This window comes from Mobula hypostoma, chromosome 5, assembly GCF_963921235.1.
Source record: "Mobula hypostoma chromosome 5, sMobHyp1.1, whole genome shotgun sequence".
NCBI classification, from domain to species: Eukaryota; Metazoa; Chordata; class Chondrichthyes; order Myliobatiformes; family Myliobatidae; genus Mobula; species Mobula hypostoma.
This window is the reverse complement of record NC_086101.1, coordinates 33448028-33463394: the sequence shown is the minus strand read 5'-3', so window position 1 is coordinate 33463394 and position 15367 is coordinate 33448028. Positions and strand designations below refer to the sequence as shown.

Here is a 15367-nt window from a genome sequence, read left to right as displayed (position 1 = left end):
TCTCATGGCCACTTCCCAAATTCATTGTTTTACGCTTCTCTGAATTGAATTCCATTTGCTGCAGTATCTTCCTGTGGTCAGAATCAAAGGATATACTTTGTATGGAAATACAGGCAGGAAGGCATAGGTAGTGGTGTGGCTCTGTTGGTAAGAGATGGAATTACACCTTTAGGAAGAGGTGACACAGGGTCAGAGAATCTGAGAGTTGAGATAAGAAACTGTCAGGGTTAAAAAAAGCCATTTTGGGAATCATATATACACTTCCAAATAGTAGCCAGGTTATGGGGTTGCAAAGGGAGCTGGAAAAGCCACGTAATAAGGGTAATGACACAATTGTAATGGGGGACTTCAATGTGCAAGGGGATTGGGAAAATCAGGTGGGTGTCAGATCGCAAGACAGGGAATTTGTTGAATGCCTATGAGATGGCTTTTTAGAGCAGCTTGTCCTTGAGCTTACTCAGGGAAAGGCTATCTTAGATTGGGTGTTGTGTAATAACCAGGATCTTATTAGGTAAGGAGGAATTTTTTTAGCCAGAGAGTAGTGAATCTTGGAATATTCTGCCACAGACTGCAGCGTAAACCAAGTCCGTGGGTATACAGGTTTCCCCCGCCATCCGAAGGTAGAGCGTTCCTATGAAACGGTTCATAAGCCGAAATGTTGGAAAGCGAAGAAGCAATTATCATTTATTTATATGGGAAAATTTTGTGAGTGTTCGCAGACCCAAAAATAACCTACCAAATCATGCCAAATAACACATAAAACCTAAAACAACAGTAACATATAGTAAAAGCAGGAATGATATGATAAATACACAGCCTATATAAAGTAGAAATACTTTTCCACAATCATTACTGCACTGTTCTCTGTACTGAAAATCTCGCGCAAGTGCCGTCGCCAGAAAATCTCACGCAAGCGCTTTTGGCAAAAACACGGTTCAAGCGCTCTCCAGTAACCTTTAAGCTATGAAGCTGCCAAATCATACCAAATAACACGTAAAAATACACAGCCAATATAAAGTAGAAATAATGTATGTACAGTGTAGTATCACTTACCAGAATTGGGTCAGCGCTGAGCACACTGATGATGGTGTGTTAGACGGAGTCGTCACAGGTTGGGTGGTGCAGTGACCTCCACCCTCCGGGCCGCTGACCGATACATTGCCGCGAAGCATGCAGGCGTGCAGCGGTAGCCGGGAGGCGCACAGCACATCCTTAAGAAAAAAGCCGAAACAAACATGCTCATTAATTAGGTGCTGCCTGGCATGTAATTGTTGGCCCAGGTCAGTGCTGATTTCCGATTGCGTCGTCTCTGATCTGGGCCGACAATTACGTGTCAGGCGGCACCTAATTAATTAACAGGTTTATTTCGGCTTTTTTCTTAAAGATGTGCTGTGTGCCTCCCAGCTACCGCTGCATTCTCCGCGAATCGGTATCTGTCCGTGGCCTGGGGTTTGGGGTGGTGGGACACTGGGGTGTCATCTTGTCGTCTGTTTCCATTAGAGCAGGCAGCTCATCTCCTATGACTGCCTGCCTCGATGTCGAAGGTCGATGTTCGTCGTCTGCTGTGGCTGATGTGGAAGGCTTGCTTGACTGCTGAGCCTCGTGCATTTTTCTATCACACAGTTCTTTGTAAGGACTCAAACCATCTTGCAAATATCCCCTAAACCTACGTACCCTTTCAAAATTAAAGTTGTACTTTATCATTGCAGCGAAAATCTCACGCAGTTGCTTCGCGTTCAGTTCGCTATTGCATTCGGTTTCGATTGTTATCTTTTTTCTTCCAATTGCATCAGCTCTTCATCTATCAGATCTTGGTCATGGGATGCCAAAACTTCTTCAACATCATGTTCGTCAACTTCCACAAGCCAAACTCACTTTGTCCTTACTTCGTTCACCACAATCAAAATGCTTAATTATGTCTAGTTTTACGCTAAATGTAACACCCTTACGAGCTCTTTCAGGCTTTTCCGATACCATAGAACTCATCTTGCAAACGGCTGCTCAGAGGCATGTGTTTAAGCAATGCCGTTCCGAATCCAGGGGAGAGCGGCTGCTCGGGGCGTGCGCTGCCTTTTATTGTGCGCTGCTTTTTTTTTCATAACAGTGAAAACACCTTCTGAAAGCGAAAACAGAGTACTAATGTAGGTCTTTCGTAACAGTGAGGTTTCGTAAGGCGAACGTTCGAAAAGCGGGGGACACCTGTACTTAAGGCGGAAGTTGATAGTTTCCTGATCGGTCAGAGCATCAAAGGATGTGAGAAGGCAGGTGTATGGGGTTGAGTGGGATCCTAGATCAGCCATGACTACTGCACAGAGTCTTGTCATCTTCAGAAGTTTTCGGATGACTCTGCCATAGTTGGATGCATCAGCAAGGGAGATGAGGCTGAGTACAGGGCTACGGTAGGAAACTTTGTCACATGGTGTGAGCAGAATTATCTGCAGCTTAATGTGAAAAAGACTAAGGAGCTGGTGGTAGACCTGAGGAGAGCTAAGGTACCGGTGACCCCTGTTTCTATCCAGGGGGTCAATGTGGACATGGTGGAGGATTACAGATACATGGGGATATGAATTGACAATAAACTGGACTGGTCAAAGAACACTGAGGCTGTCTACAAGAAGGGTCAGAGACGTCTCTATTTCCTGAGGAGACTGAGGTCCTTTAACATCTGCCGGACGATGCTGAGGATGTTCTACGAGTCTGTGGTGGCCAGTGCTATCATGTCTGCTGTTGTGTGCTGGGGCAGCAGGCTGAGGGTAGCAGACAGCAACGGAATCAACAAACTCATCCGTAAGGCCAATGATGTTGTGGGGATGGAACTGGACTCTCTCACGGTGGTGTCTGAAAAGAGGATGCTGTCTAAGTTGCATGCCATCTTGATCAATGTTTCCCATCCACTACATAATGTACTGGGTGGGCACAGGAGTACATTCAGCCAGAGACTCATTCCACCGAGATGCAGCACAGAGCGTCAGAGGAAGTCATTCCTGCCTGTGGCCATCAAATTTTACAACTCCTCCCTTGGAGGGTCAGACACCCTGATCCAATAGGCTGTTCCTGGACTTATTTCATAATTTACTGGCATAATTTAGGTACTACTATTTAACTATTTATGGTTCTATTACTATTTATTATTTATGGTGCAACTGTAACGAAAACCAATTTCTCCCAGGATCAATAAAGTATAAGTATGACTATGATTATGACTATGATGGGATGGTGGAGCAGACTCGATGGCCTGAGTGGCCTAGTTCGGCTCCTATGTCTTATGGAATCTTTTCAAAGTCTTGGCAACATCTCCAATGGCTTCACAGTAGCAAAGAGCTGTCTGATCTGCCGAGCATTTCCAGTACTGGTTTTATTTCTGACTTCAAGCATCTGCTGCTGTTCTCCTTTATGACATGTTTAGTTTGACTTGTTACTAAGTGCTACAGGTAGAAGGAACCTGTGGAACCTCAGCAACCACTAAAACACCTGTCCGGCATTATCCTCCAGTACTTGCCTCTCATGCTTTGCTCCAGCTGCTCTTTCTTGGATCCCGTGAGCTTTCTGTGTTTGTGTGTGTTTTATGAACAGCATGCCTTTTAAGGACCTGGTGAACAACCTGGTTAGGGTCTGTTTGGACTCCATCGATCTACTGCCCTATTGACTCTCTTTGCTGTCTCTCAAACAAAACTGACTTAGTTGCCAGTATTATATAGTGTAGTTATCTCTGCTGTACTGGCTGAGTTAATCTGTGCCTTTCTAAACAAACATTTATTCAGCCCCTCACAGCCTGTCACCAAAATTCAACTGATTCACTTACAGTTACATGGTTTATACCTTTTGTCTTTTGAAACCATGTTGTAATGTTAGCAGTGCTCTGCTCCTCTGGTGCCATTCTGATATCACAGGAGGCTAGGAAAGTGATGGGAGGAATATCTATATTTGTCTAGTCCTGGTGATTTATCTACTTCCAAATGCTGCTAAATCCCTTGATATTTGTCTGTTATGTTTATCAATCCAATATTTCACGCACTTCCTCCTCAACCACAATGTCAATATCATCTATCTCTTTTGGTATTCATTAAAAATCTTACCCATCTCTGTTGCCTGTACACCAGGTTGCTTTTTGAGTCTCTGATATACTCAATACTTGGTTATCCTCTTGCTCTGTATGTAATTTTAAAATGCTTATTTTTATCTGCCTTCTCTGAACTTTATGAATTTCCTTTTACCCCTACACCCGCTTCATTTTCTGTATAGAGTTATAAAGCACTACACTACAGAAACAGGCTCTTTGACCCATCTAGTCAGTGCTGAACTCTTATTCTCCCTAGTCCCATTGACCTGCACTGGGAGCATAGGCCTTTATAGCTCTCCTATCTATGTATCAATCCAAATTTCTCAAATGTTGAAATTGAACCTGTATCCCCCACTTCCGTTGGCAGCTCATTCCACACTATCACCACCCTCTGAGTGAAGAAGTTCGCCTTCATGTTCTCCGAAACATTTCACTTTTCACCCTTAGTCCATGATATCTAGTTGTCGTCTTGCCCAACCTCAGTGAGAAAAAGTCTGCTTGCATTTACCCTATCTATACCCCTCATAATTTTATACTTCTATCAAATCTCCCCTCATTCTCCTACACTCAGAAAATAAAGTCCTAACATATTCATCTTTTCCCTTTAACTCTCGTCTTTGGCAGTGTCCTGGCAACATCATTGTAATTTTTTTTCTGTACTCTTCCAACCTTATTGATATCTTTCCTGTAGGTAGTTGACCAGAACTGCACATCCAGTCAGAGAGGCAACCATCTACTACCACTCCCTGCTTTCTCCCACAAAGTAAATGTCTAATCCAATTTACTACTACCTCGTCCTGAATGCCGAGCGACTGAACCTTCTTGACCAACCTCCAGTATGGACCTTGTCAAAAGCCTTGCAAAAGTCCATGTAGACTACATCTACCACCTTTTCTTCATCAATTTCCTGGTAACTTTCTTAAAAAACTTCAGATTGGTTAGACCCAACCTGCATACACACAGCCCTGTTGACTGTCCCTAATCAGTCTCTGTCTATCCAAATACTTATGTCATCTTCACTTATTTTTTGCCTTTCCTCTTTTTCTATGCATCCAGTCATTCAGGCACCTGAACTTGGCAAACCCATATATCCCCCTCTGTCTTCCTCAAACTGTTTTGGATATTGTGGAACTGTATTTTGTGGGCAGAAAGCCATTCCTGCTAATGTCACAGTCCTACCTTTCACTTGCTCCATTGACTCAGTCTCAGAGCTCAGTCTCACATCAGGGCACTTGTTTTGTTTGCTGGTTGTGTGAGACATTGGATATTCATGCAGATCCTGTACCATCACGGGTTGAGTCGTTTTCGAATCATGTTAATAAAAGCTGACTTCTTCCAATTGAAGAACTAATGTACTTATTGTGTTCCATATTCAGCTTCCATTGCACCCTGTGACGCCACTCAACAAGCATTCTGATGGGTATCCGATCTCCGTGACTCCACCCTACCATACCCTTCCTCATCCTTCCCTGCATGGGACATCCCACAGCACGCTGAGCTGGGGACCTCTGGAACCCCCCAAGATGCCAAAGCCGTGGACCTTGAGTTGCCTCCGGCCAGCAGCCCCATTGAAACCTTCTGCCGCTCTTTGTTACAAGGAGGTTGGTCTTTACTTTGGCTGCATTCTGATATGATTCTTCAATTTGGTGCATGTGTTTAGTTGTCCTATATGGTATGTGTTAGGCTCTGGAGAATACAGAGTTGCTGTATCTAACTGAGGCTGTTGCATTTTCCTTTGGCCCCACAGCCCCCACCCCCCAGCCTGAGGTATACAATATCCTGACTTACCCAGGCACCATGATACTTGTCCCATTGTGTAAAAGCCTCTGACACTTTCTTTGATGTGGAGCATACTTGTAGATGTTTCTACTGTCTTTGCCTCCTCAGTGCCCCTGGACCTCTCACTAATTATATCAATCTGGCTTACCAGGGCAGCTCATCCACCTCAGGTTTAGAGGCAGTGCAATGGCTGATGGCATATTTTGTGTTGTTTTTGTGCAGGACCTCAGCAGGAGCCCTAAAACCATGAAGAAGCTGCTTCCCAAACGGAAACCAGAGAGGAAACCCTCTGATGAGGAGTTTGCACTGAGGAAAAGTATGTTGACTGTCTCTGCCATATTCTTTACTTCTCTCAGCTGACTGTATCACCTTCATTCTTCTGGTTTGGATTATACTTACATTGCCCCTTGGCCAGCTCGAGGTGAGCAGTTGGTAAAAGCCTGGAAGATTTTAGTTCTCTAAAGCAAAAAGAGCTGGATCACATCATGTCTACTTTAACTTTGCAAGCAACATAGTTTAACATGACATTACTCAATGCCTAATGTGTTTGGTCACTGAAACTAATGACTTGAGGGACAGAGTTTGTTTTCTAATCAGAAAAGAGCATTGGATGTGATTTTTTTGTCCATAGCAACCCCTCCATGCCTTAGAACTCTGTTCAACAAGAAATTGTGTGGAGAAGGATGTGTTCAACATTTTCTGAGTCAGTATGCTGAGGAGGGAGTCACTATGGCTTCAGCTGCTTGCCGATGTGGTCAGTGTCAATGATTTCTGAATATGATCTGTAGGGAGGAAACTTCCTGGTGTGTTTTGACCTGATTGAACTATTGTCAGATGATGGGGACGTCAGAGGCAAGGGAAGTTGAGGTAGGATATATGGGTAAAGGAACAGAAATGCTAGTTCACCAGAAGGAGGAAGAACAACCCGTTTCTTTGTCACATTCCTCCAACAGTGGGTTGATGGTTCAGAATTGGATGTGGTTAGGGTTCTACAGGTCTTTGCAATATTGGTTTGGAATTAGATCTTGTTTAATTTGAGGGTAGAGAGAGCATTCAAAGATCTGTGCTTCACATAAGGGAGGCAGGCTTCACTGAATCAGTATTGTTCTTGGTCAATGCTGGCACACAGGTATCCGTTAGGTTGTAACCAATAGGTTTCAATAGGTACATTTCATGAGACTACTTGTTCACCTGGTAATTCGACATAACACAGGCTCGCTCTCTCCCTAATAAGGGGAAAAAGTGGTGTCTCCATTAGACTTGGTAGCTAGTTTAGCTGTGGGTGACACTGTGTAACTTCTGATAAGACATTTTGTGCTATCGGCAGCTTCAGTGTCAACAAAATGGATTGAGTAGAAAGAAGTAATCAGCTTCTAGTTTGATATTGTAGCCCAATGTGCCTTGTACTAGGATCACAGTCAGCAAGCTGCTCAAAGCTCAGGCTGGCCGGCAAATCTATTATTTGAGATTTTGAATCTGTAGTTATTTGGAAGCCCAGAAAACATTAGTGTCATCAATCCAATGTTTGTGTTTTGTGACTTGTCTTCTACCAGGGTTTTATCTTTATTACCCAGGCACAGCAGCTCTTGAAGAAGATGCACAAATATTGAAAGTTATTGAAGCTTACTGCACTAGTGCCAAAACCCGTCAGACTCTGAACTCAAGTAAGTGATGACCTTTCACTTCAATACATACCTTAATTTCAAACCAATTAACGTTTAGAATCAGAGCTGCATTTTTAAGCATTCAGCATCTTTATAATTTTGTATCAATGTCTAAAATCTGTTCCAAAGCAAAACAGGGAAGGAATCTATAAATGGTAATGTACTGAGCAGGTCAGGCAGCATCTGGAGTGCTTAACATTTCATCTCATTGCTGCCTGCCTGTTGGATGTTTGCAGCTTTGTATTTGTGAGGTGTTGTAGAATTTTCAAAGTAGTGTGTTAGTAATTGATTTTTTTGTATATAGAAGCAAGAGCAAATGTGGATTAAGTTCTTTTTTCACGTAATTCCCATGGAAGAAATGGTATCTTTCATTGTTACTATACAGTTTGTATAGTTACTGTCAGATACAAAGTCAGAATGGATATTAGAGGAATTATTATGTATTATATTTTGAAGCCAAATGGTCATGTTTCCATTTACTGTGAATGCTGGTTCTATTCCCAGAAGGAGTGGCCTCTTGTTTCACAGCATTAAGTTTAAAGAATCAGTTTTGAAGTTCAATGAGAGACTAGTGTGATGCTTCAGCAAAGATTGCACAGAGATCCTTGCATTTTGAATCTTGGTGTTAACTTACTAAATCATTATAATGCCTTTCCCAAGTATCTGAAGTCTGTTTCAGTTTAAGATTCAATGACTAAAATAATGACCATTGCTGTGGTCGGTCATTTATAAATCAAAGTCACAGGTCGCTTAATAACTGAATGATTAAAGGATTGCCTTTAACTTGTAATTGTAGCACTGTAATATTGTGATAGACGGTAAAATAATCCAGAAATAGGAGGAGCCTCTAAGACCTTTGAGCGCATCCCCTTTATTTGGCTGGATTCTGCCTTTTTGCTTTGACTTAATCCAATCCTGCCCCTCACCCAATGAATGTCCACACAACTTCTGTAAACTATACTGCGTCGCAGAGTCTACTGCTTCCCTGGGGAGAGTTCCACATTTTACTGTGCTTGTGAAGGACTACCATGTGTCATCACAATCAACTGGGCTGGGCATTAAATATTAGTGATTAAAGGTCAATCGAAGAGAAACATTTTTTTTTGATTCTGTTTATTATCTTAGATTGAGGCCAAGATCCATGGTGTGTTGACTGTGAGTATTTTTGTTTAAATACATGGGCTGTTTAATTGCATTCCAGGCAAGTAGAATAATATGGAGTGGGCAAGATGAAGGTACTTGTAGAGATAGCAGTGATTCAAGAAGGCAGCTCATTACCACCTTTAAGGATAGTTAAGTATGGGCAATAACATTTCTTGGCCAGTGATAACACATGAGACTATACGACAGAGGAGCAGAATTAGGCTATTTGGTCTATTAAGTCTGTTCAGCCATTCTATCATGGCTGATTTATTATCCCTCTCAACTCCGTTCTCCTGCTTTGATGCCCTTCTTGAAATATCTTTTAAAAAATTCCCCACGCCCCTTTACTGAAGGAATGCTAGAAAATACTCAGCATATCAGGGCCATCTGTCAAGGGAGGAAGAGAGTTGATGCTGCAGACAGATGACCTTTTGTTTTCTCAGTAGGTATTGCAAATATCTGCTTGATACCATTTTCAGTAATCCCAACCCATAGAGCACGATGTCCAGTTGCAGGTTACCAGCAATGTACAGATTTGCTAGTGCAGTGTTTGCTACCACACTTCCTGTGTTAAGTGCACACCCTAATTTAAGTCTTCAGCCTAATTTATCCTATTTAAGTTATCGATTTCTAATCTACATGATTTCTTTGGTAATTTCTGATGTATTTGTGAAGTGCTGCTTGTCATAAAGCAAATAAAACCCTGCATGTGTTGGTAATGTGAGCAAAAAGAAGAAAATATTGGGAATATTTGTTAGGCACACGAGCGTCTGTGACGAGTGAAATAAGAGTCAACAGTTCAGGTCTGTGTTCTTCCATCAGAGAATAGTTAAAAATAAAACTTCCTTGGGCAAGTTGATGAAAAGAAAGGAAGCATCTTAAATAGGGTGGAGCTCCAGAGAGATTGAATGATCAAGGGGTGGTTGTATTGGCTGAGGTCATTAAACCTTAATATTCTCAACTGATCTTTCTGGGGGGAGATGTAAAAGGAGATGAAGACAAAATACTGCAGATACTTACAATCTGAAATAAGAATGGTTCCGGAAATACTCAGTCAAGTAGTGTCTATGTAGGGGAAGCAGAATTAATGTGTGAAGTTGGACACTGCTGGAATCTGGAGCACCAAGCAACCTGCTGGAGGGATAGTGGGGAGAAATGAATTGTCAATGTTTGGGCTGGAACACAGGCCCTTGTCCTCAGCTCAATGTGGAGGCTGGTAGCAGAGATAAAATTGGTGTAGTCATTGCTGTAATGGAGAGTGAGTTGGGGAGTAGTACCGAAAAAGATTTTGAACAGGAATTGATAGACATAGCTGGGGCCCATACAGGTTCCAGAGGCTACACCTTTAATTTGTAGGACATGAAATGAATCAGGAGAAATTGTTCAGAGTCAGTGTTGGTGAGGGGAATTGGTTGGATCTTTGTTGCAGAAAGATGTGGGACCTTAGTGATGAGATGTGTATAGACACTGGACATCTGTAATGAAGTTGGGGCAAGGTTCCCTCTGCATCTTCCACCCAACTAGATGCTGTTCAACCTGCTGAGTTCCTCCAGCAGTTTGTAACATGTCAAGTCAATGACCTTGATCAGAACTGATCAAAATTGGAAGGGCTGGTTCTCTGAACGTGGTTGAATGTGTTACTGAGTTGTGAGGACTGGAATGTGCTGTCAGAGAAAGGGTGTTGGCCCTTAAGCTTATGTTGGGTTTCATTGTAACAGTGTAAAATCCAAAAAAACAGATCAGAGTAACAGTGGGTAGAGGATTAACGTAATGGACAGCCAGAGTTTAGGATTACACCGGTGGATTGATGTTACTTTTGCAAACTCAAACCCAAATACAGATTGAGTGATTGCTTTACCAAATACCTTTAATTAGTCCCCGAGGGCAGAACATTATTTCTCATTGTGAATTCCCTGTTTGAGCTTGCACATTCTTCCAATGAAGGTCAGTGTAGGTGTATCTTGTATCCACTGTGACTTTGATTCAGCCAGTTTTAGATAATCAGTCTTTGTAGCAGACTTGGTTGATTCTGGTGTTTGGTCAGCAACTCTGTTTCCCTCTGCAGAGATGCTGCCTGACCTGCTCAGATTTACCGGCATTCTCTGAAGTTGTTTCAGATTTCCAGAAAGTCTCACAGTTCCAGTGTCATTTGCAACACTGTTTTCATTCATCTCCCTCTGTACAGACAACTATGGTTAACAAGCCTTCTTCCCCCCTGCTGACCACACACCCCTCATGCCATTCAGTTTCTTGGTCTCTGCCCTCACACTTGGCCTTCTCTGTATCTCTCCATCGGTGCAGCATAGTGTTACTACTTCACAGTTCTCCTGTAAAGTCATCGGTCTGAAGCATCAATTCTGCTTTCCCCTGCTGGAGATGCTGAAGGATCTGCTGAGTATTTCAATTACATCGCATACATTTAGTGGTAGAAATTGAATCCTGGTTAAACAGTGACCAACTCCAGAGTGTTTTCATTAAGAGGTTGAGGTGTTTTTGTAGAGGTTTTCAATTCGGTGTGAATAAAGGAAGAGAGTAGGTAGATTGTGGTTAGAGTTCAGGATAGTTTTATGTATAGTTGTGAAAATATGAGCAGAGTTGGTAAATGACACGAGACAGGAACAGGAACAGATTTGAAGAAGTTTAAACAAAGGGGAATATGGGAAGAAGTAGGTAAAGTAGAGTTAGGTTGTTCCTCTTAGGATAAATACCAGTGTGAACTGGATGGGGCACTATGGGCTGTTTCTGTGGTGCATTTTCTAATTAAGGTTGACTGGTTGTGGAGGTCACGGGCAACCTGTGGGAAGACTTTTAACAGCATTCAGGCTTAGGTTGACAGTGGCAATAAACTTTTTAACTACACAAATTCTGTGTAGTGACTCCTATCAGGAGCCGTTAGCTGTCTTTAACACAAGAGATTCTACGGATGCTGGAAATCTTGATGAACATGCATAATGCTGGAGGAACTCAGTGGGTCAGGCAGCATCAATAGAGGGGAATATGCAGTCGACTGGAAAGGCTAAGGCCCTTCATCAGGACTCGAAAGGAAGGGGGCAGAAGCCAGGACAAGAAGGTGGGTGGAAGGAAAGGAATACAAGGTTGCAGGTGATAGATAGACCAGGTGATGGGGAAAGTGAGTGGGCAGGGGAGATGGAGTGAAGAAGGGAGGAGATAGGTGGAAGAGGTAAAGGGCTGAAGAAGGAGGAATCTAATAGGAGGGGAGAACGGACCATAGGAGGAAGGAAACCAGATAATCGGCAGGTGAAGAGAAGGGGTAGGAGGGTAACTGAATGGGGAATGTAATAAAGAGTGGGTTGGGGGGAGGAGAAATTAAAATTTATGCCATCAACTTTGAGGCTACCCTGTCAACTATCTACCTTCATCCCTGGGTATTACCAGTGGTGACTTCCCCTGCACCAACCTCACTATTCTGGGCAGGTTACCATGACCAGAAACTTTAGCAACTACATATATAGCATGGCCACAAAGTGAAGGATACAGGTTGGGAATCTTGTAGAGGTGACTAACTGTCTAACTCCTTACATCCTTGCTCCTACCAGCAGGGGCAAATCAGGAGTGTGGTGAAATGCTCTCTACTTTCCTCAGTGAGTGTGACCAATATCACCTGTTAGGTACATGCAACCCTGAGGAAAGTACCGGTTATATGCAAGCAACACTAACAGTATCAGCAACAATAGAACCCACCTTGAGTCTGTTTTTGATGTTAAAATCCACTATCTTTGTTAGTAGCTACTAAATATAGTAACTTAACCAGGTGATCAAAAGTTAGCAGGATTATGCATATATAGGTGTATAGATGAAGTTCCCAAACTTATTCAAGCTCAGGTGGCAAGAGTTACAATCTTACGATGGTATGTAAGAAAGTTCAGTTCAATCCTCAGGTTAATTAATGCGAGATGTTTGTAATCCAAAGGCGAGTGTTGTGAGAAGGCATCACCAACAGTAGCTTATCGCAAAGGGAACCACCACCCAGGCCAGGGTCGACACACCGGTAGGTTCCACACGGTTACCCCAAACACACAACGTGATAACCACGTATCCACTTTCATGACATACGAAATAACTCCAACAGTGATTTGCCTTTCTCAGTGAACTACCACACCCAGACAATGGGTAAACACACACGTATTCACAAAGGTTTTCCCCTCACCAGAGAACCCACTCCTGTGGATTAACTATGTGACAATCTCACACTCGTATCCGAATGGAATGAAACTCACCCTTACAGGCTACTTGGAGAGTCCAAACAGTAATCTCTTTGTCACTAGGTTTCTTTCTGTTTCAAACCTTCCTCTCCCCTCCTCTCTGCCAACTTCTTCTAGATGCAATACTTTGTGAGAGTTGTTTATCAATACTCTGGATCGATCTCAACTCACCCCTTTTGGGCTACTGGAAGTTTAAACCAGTGATCCCACTCACTGGTGTCTTTCATTGATCGAAACCATCTCGACTGAATTGTGTGTGTCTGTAAGAGGATCATCTGACCTTGCTTATTCAAAACAAGCCACGAGAAACCATAAACATTCATTGTCCATCAAACAACTCCACCTCTCTCACCATAGTAACCAAGCAATTTTGTAGTCAGTAGAAATCCAACAGTGTCCCAAAGGTCAGTCTCATTCTCTCGGCGTTTTAAAGTGAAAGTCCACAGAAAAAATGAAGCCTAGGGGGTTTATAACACACCCAAGAAGCTTGATGTAAGTACGGCTTACTCGATAGGCACTCTGCACACTTACTTAACAGCATCTCGCAATCCTGTATGCTGTTCCAGCTGCAAGAAAGAGGGCAGTGGGACACACAAGGGCCCAACTACCTGAGCTTCCCTTATAATTCACATACCACTCTGACTGAGAATTATAGGTACATGCCACTCTTTTGTCGGATTTGATCTAAATCATGATATCCATTCCCAATAATGCTGTAGGAGTGCCATCAATGGTTCAATGTGCCAGCTCCCTGTCATCTTCTCTGCCTCTGTTACTCACGTCCTACCAATGAGTCATTCAAACTCTGGTCTTCAATTGGTCCGTGCTGTGGGCCCCCAGATGCTCCTGCCCCTTTAACTGCACTTGCTCAGTAAACCTGGGGCTACCTGCTGGTTCCCGTCACTCCTATCATGTCACTTTGAGTGAAATTAACTTTTCGAAGTCAATGGCAAAGTGAAATCCTTAATTATGCAGGATATCGATGTGGTGCCTGTTGAGGAACATACAAGGGGTGATTGATAAGTTTGTGGCCTGAGGTAGAAGGAGTCAATTTCAGAAAACCTAGCATATTTAGTTTTCCTACATTTACACACTTAGTCCAGCGGTCGTGGAGCATACGGATCCCTTCTTTGTAGAAGTCGGCGTCTTGGACCTGCAGAAAGTGGTCCACAGCAGGGGCGATTGATAAGTTCGTGGCCTAAGGTAGAAGCAGATGAGTTATTAACTTAAAACTTACTGCGTTTTCACTCAGAGTTGAACCGCACGTGCATGTAACAAGAGCTGTATAACTCATCTCCTTCTACCCAAGGCCACGAACGTATCAATCACCCCTGCTGTGGATTACCTGGAGGTCCAAGACACTCTTGTTACATGCACGTGCACTTCAACTCTTTGAGAGATAATGCAGAAAGTTTGAAGTTAATAACTCATCTCCTTCTACCTTAGGCCACAAACTTATCAATCACCCCTGCTGTGGACCATTTCTACAAAGAAGGGATCCGTATGCTCCACGACCGCTGGAGTAAGTGTGTACATGTAGGAGGGGACTACGTTGAAAAATAAATGTGCTACGTTTTCTAAAATTGTCTCCTTCTACCTTAGGCCACAAACTTATCAATCACCCCTCGTAAATTGAGCAGAGGGTTTAATGTCAGGTTTGCTTTTTGTAAACTCTGCTTACTATAATCAGTGTTTTATCTATTGATGTCCTTACTAATACTCATTTCCCATCAGCTTCACAAAGCACTGACCTACGAACCTAGAGTGGTTGCTGCAGTCCATGGACCTGAAGCACAGCATCAACTTTCTTCTATTTCCTTGACATTACTTAGACTTGTGCTGACCTCTGTGTTTGTGTTAGCGTGGTGCTCTGTGAGCTAATGTGGGAATCATATGGAGAATGTTTGGTTTGTAAGGAAGAAATTTGCTGGCTCCAAGTTCCCACCACGAGTCAGGGCTGTGGGAGACTGCACTGAGCTCCTGGTTCTGTGACTCACTGCTGGGGGTGAAGGCTGGCTGCATCACAGTTTGCTACGGAAACACCAATGCCCTTCAATAGAAAATCCTACATAAAGTAGTGGATGTGGTTCAGTCCATCACTAAGCATATCTACACGGAGTGTTATTGTAGGAAAGCAACATTTATCATCAGGGACACCCACCACCCAGCTCAGGCTCTCTTCTTGCTGCTACCATCAGAAAGAAGGTACAGGAACCTTAGGACCTGCAGCACCAGGTTCAGGAAGCGTTATTATCCCTCAGCCATCAGTCTCTTGAACCAAAGATGATAACTTCACTTAACTTTTCTTGACCCATCACTAGAATGTTCCCACAACCTCTGGACTCATTTTCAAGGACTCTTCATTTCATGTTCTGGATATTTATTGCTTCTTTATTTATTAATTTCCTCCTTTTTGTATTGTTTGTTGTCTTTTGCACACTGGTTGTTTGCCCAGTTGGTGCAGCCTTTCATTGATTCTGTTATGGTTATTGGATTTA

The 15367-nt window shown here is 42.9% G+C and overlaps 1 protein-coding gene across 6 annotated transcripts in view; it reads left to right on the top strand.

Annotated features, from left to right (window-relative positions):
- LOC134346739 (rho guanine nucleotide exchange factor 7-like) overlaps positions 1-15367 on the top strand; it is an 82713-nt gene that overhangs the window by 49561 nt on the left and 17785 nt on the right. For 2 of the 6 annotated variants that reach the window (XM_063048323.1, XM_063048321.1), the window contains exons 16-18: positions 5437-5661; positions 6062-6155; positions 7414-7503. In XM_063048323.1, the coding sequence (XP_062904393.1) occupies positions 5437-5661; positions 6062-6155; positions 7414-7503 (409 nt within the window). Of the gene's footprint in view, positions 1-5436; positions 5662-6061; positions 6156-7392; positions 7504-8628; positions 8649-15367 lie in introns of those variants that run through there. The other 4 variants (XM_063048322.1, XM_063048320.1, XM_063048325.1 and 1 more) reach the window with 3 other exon arrangements.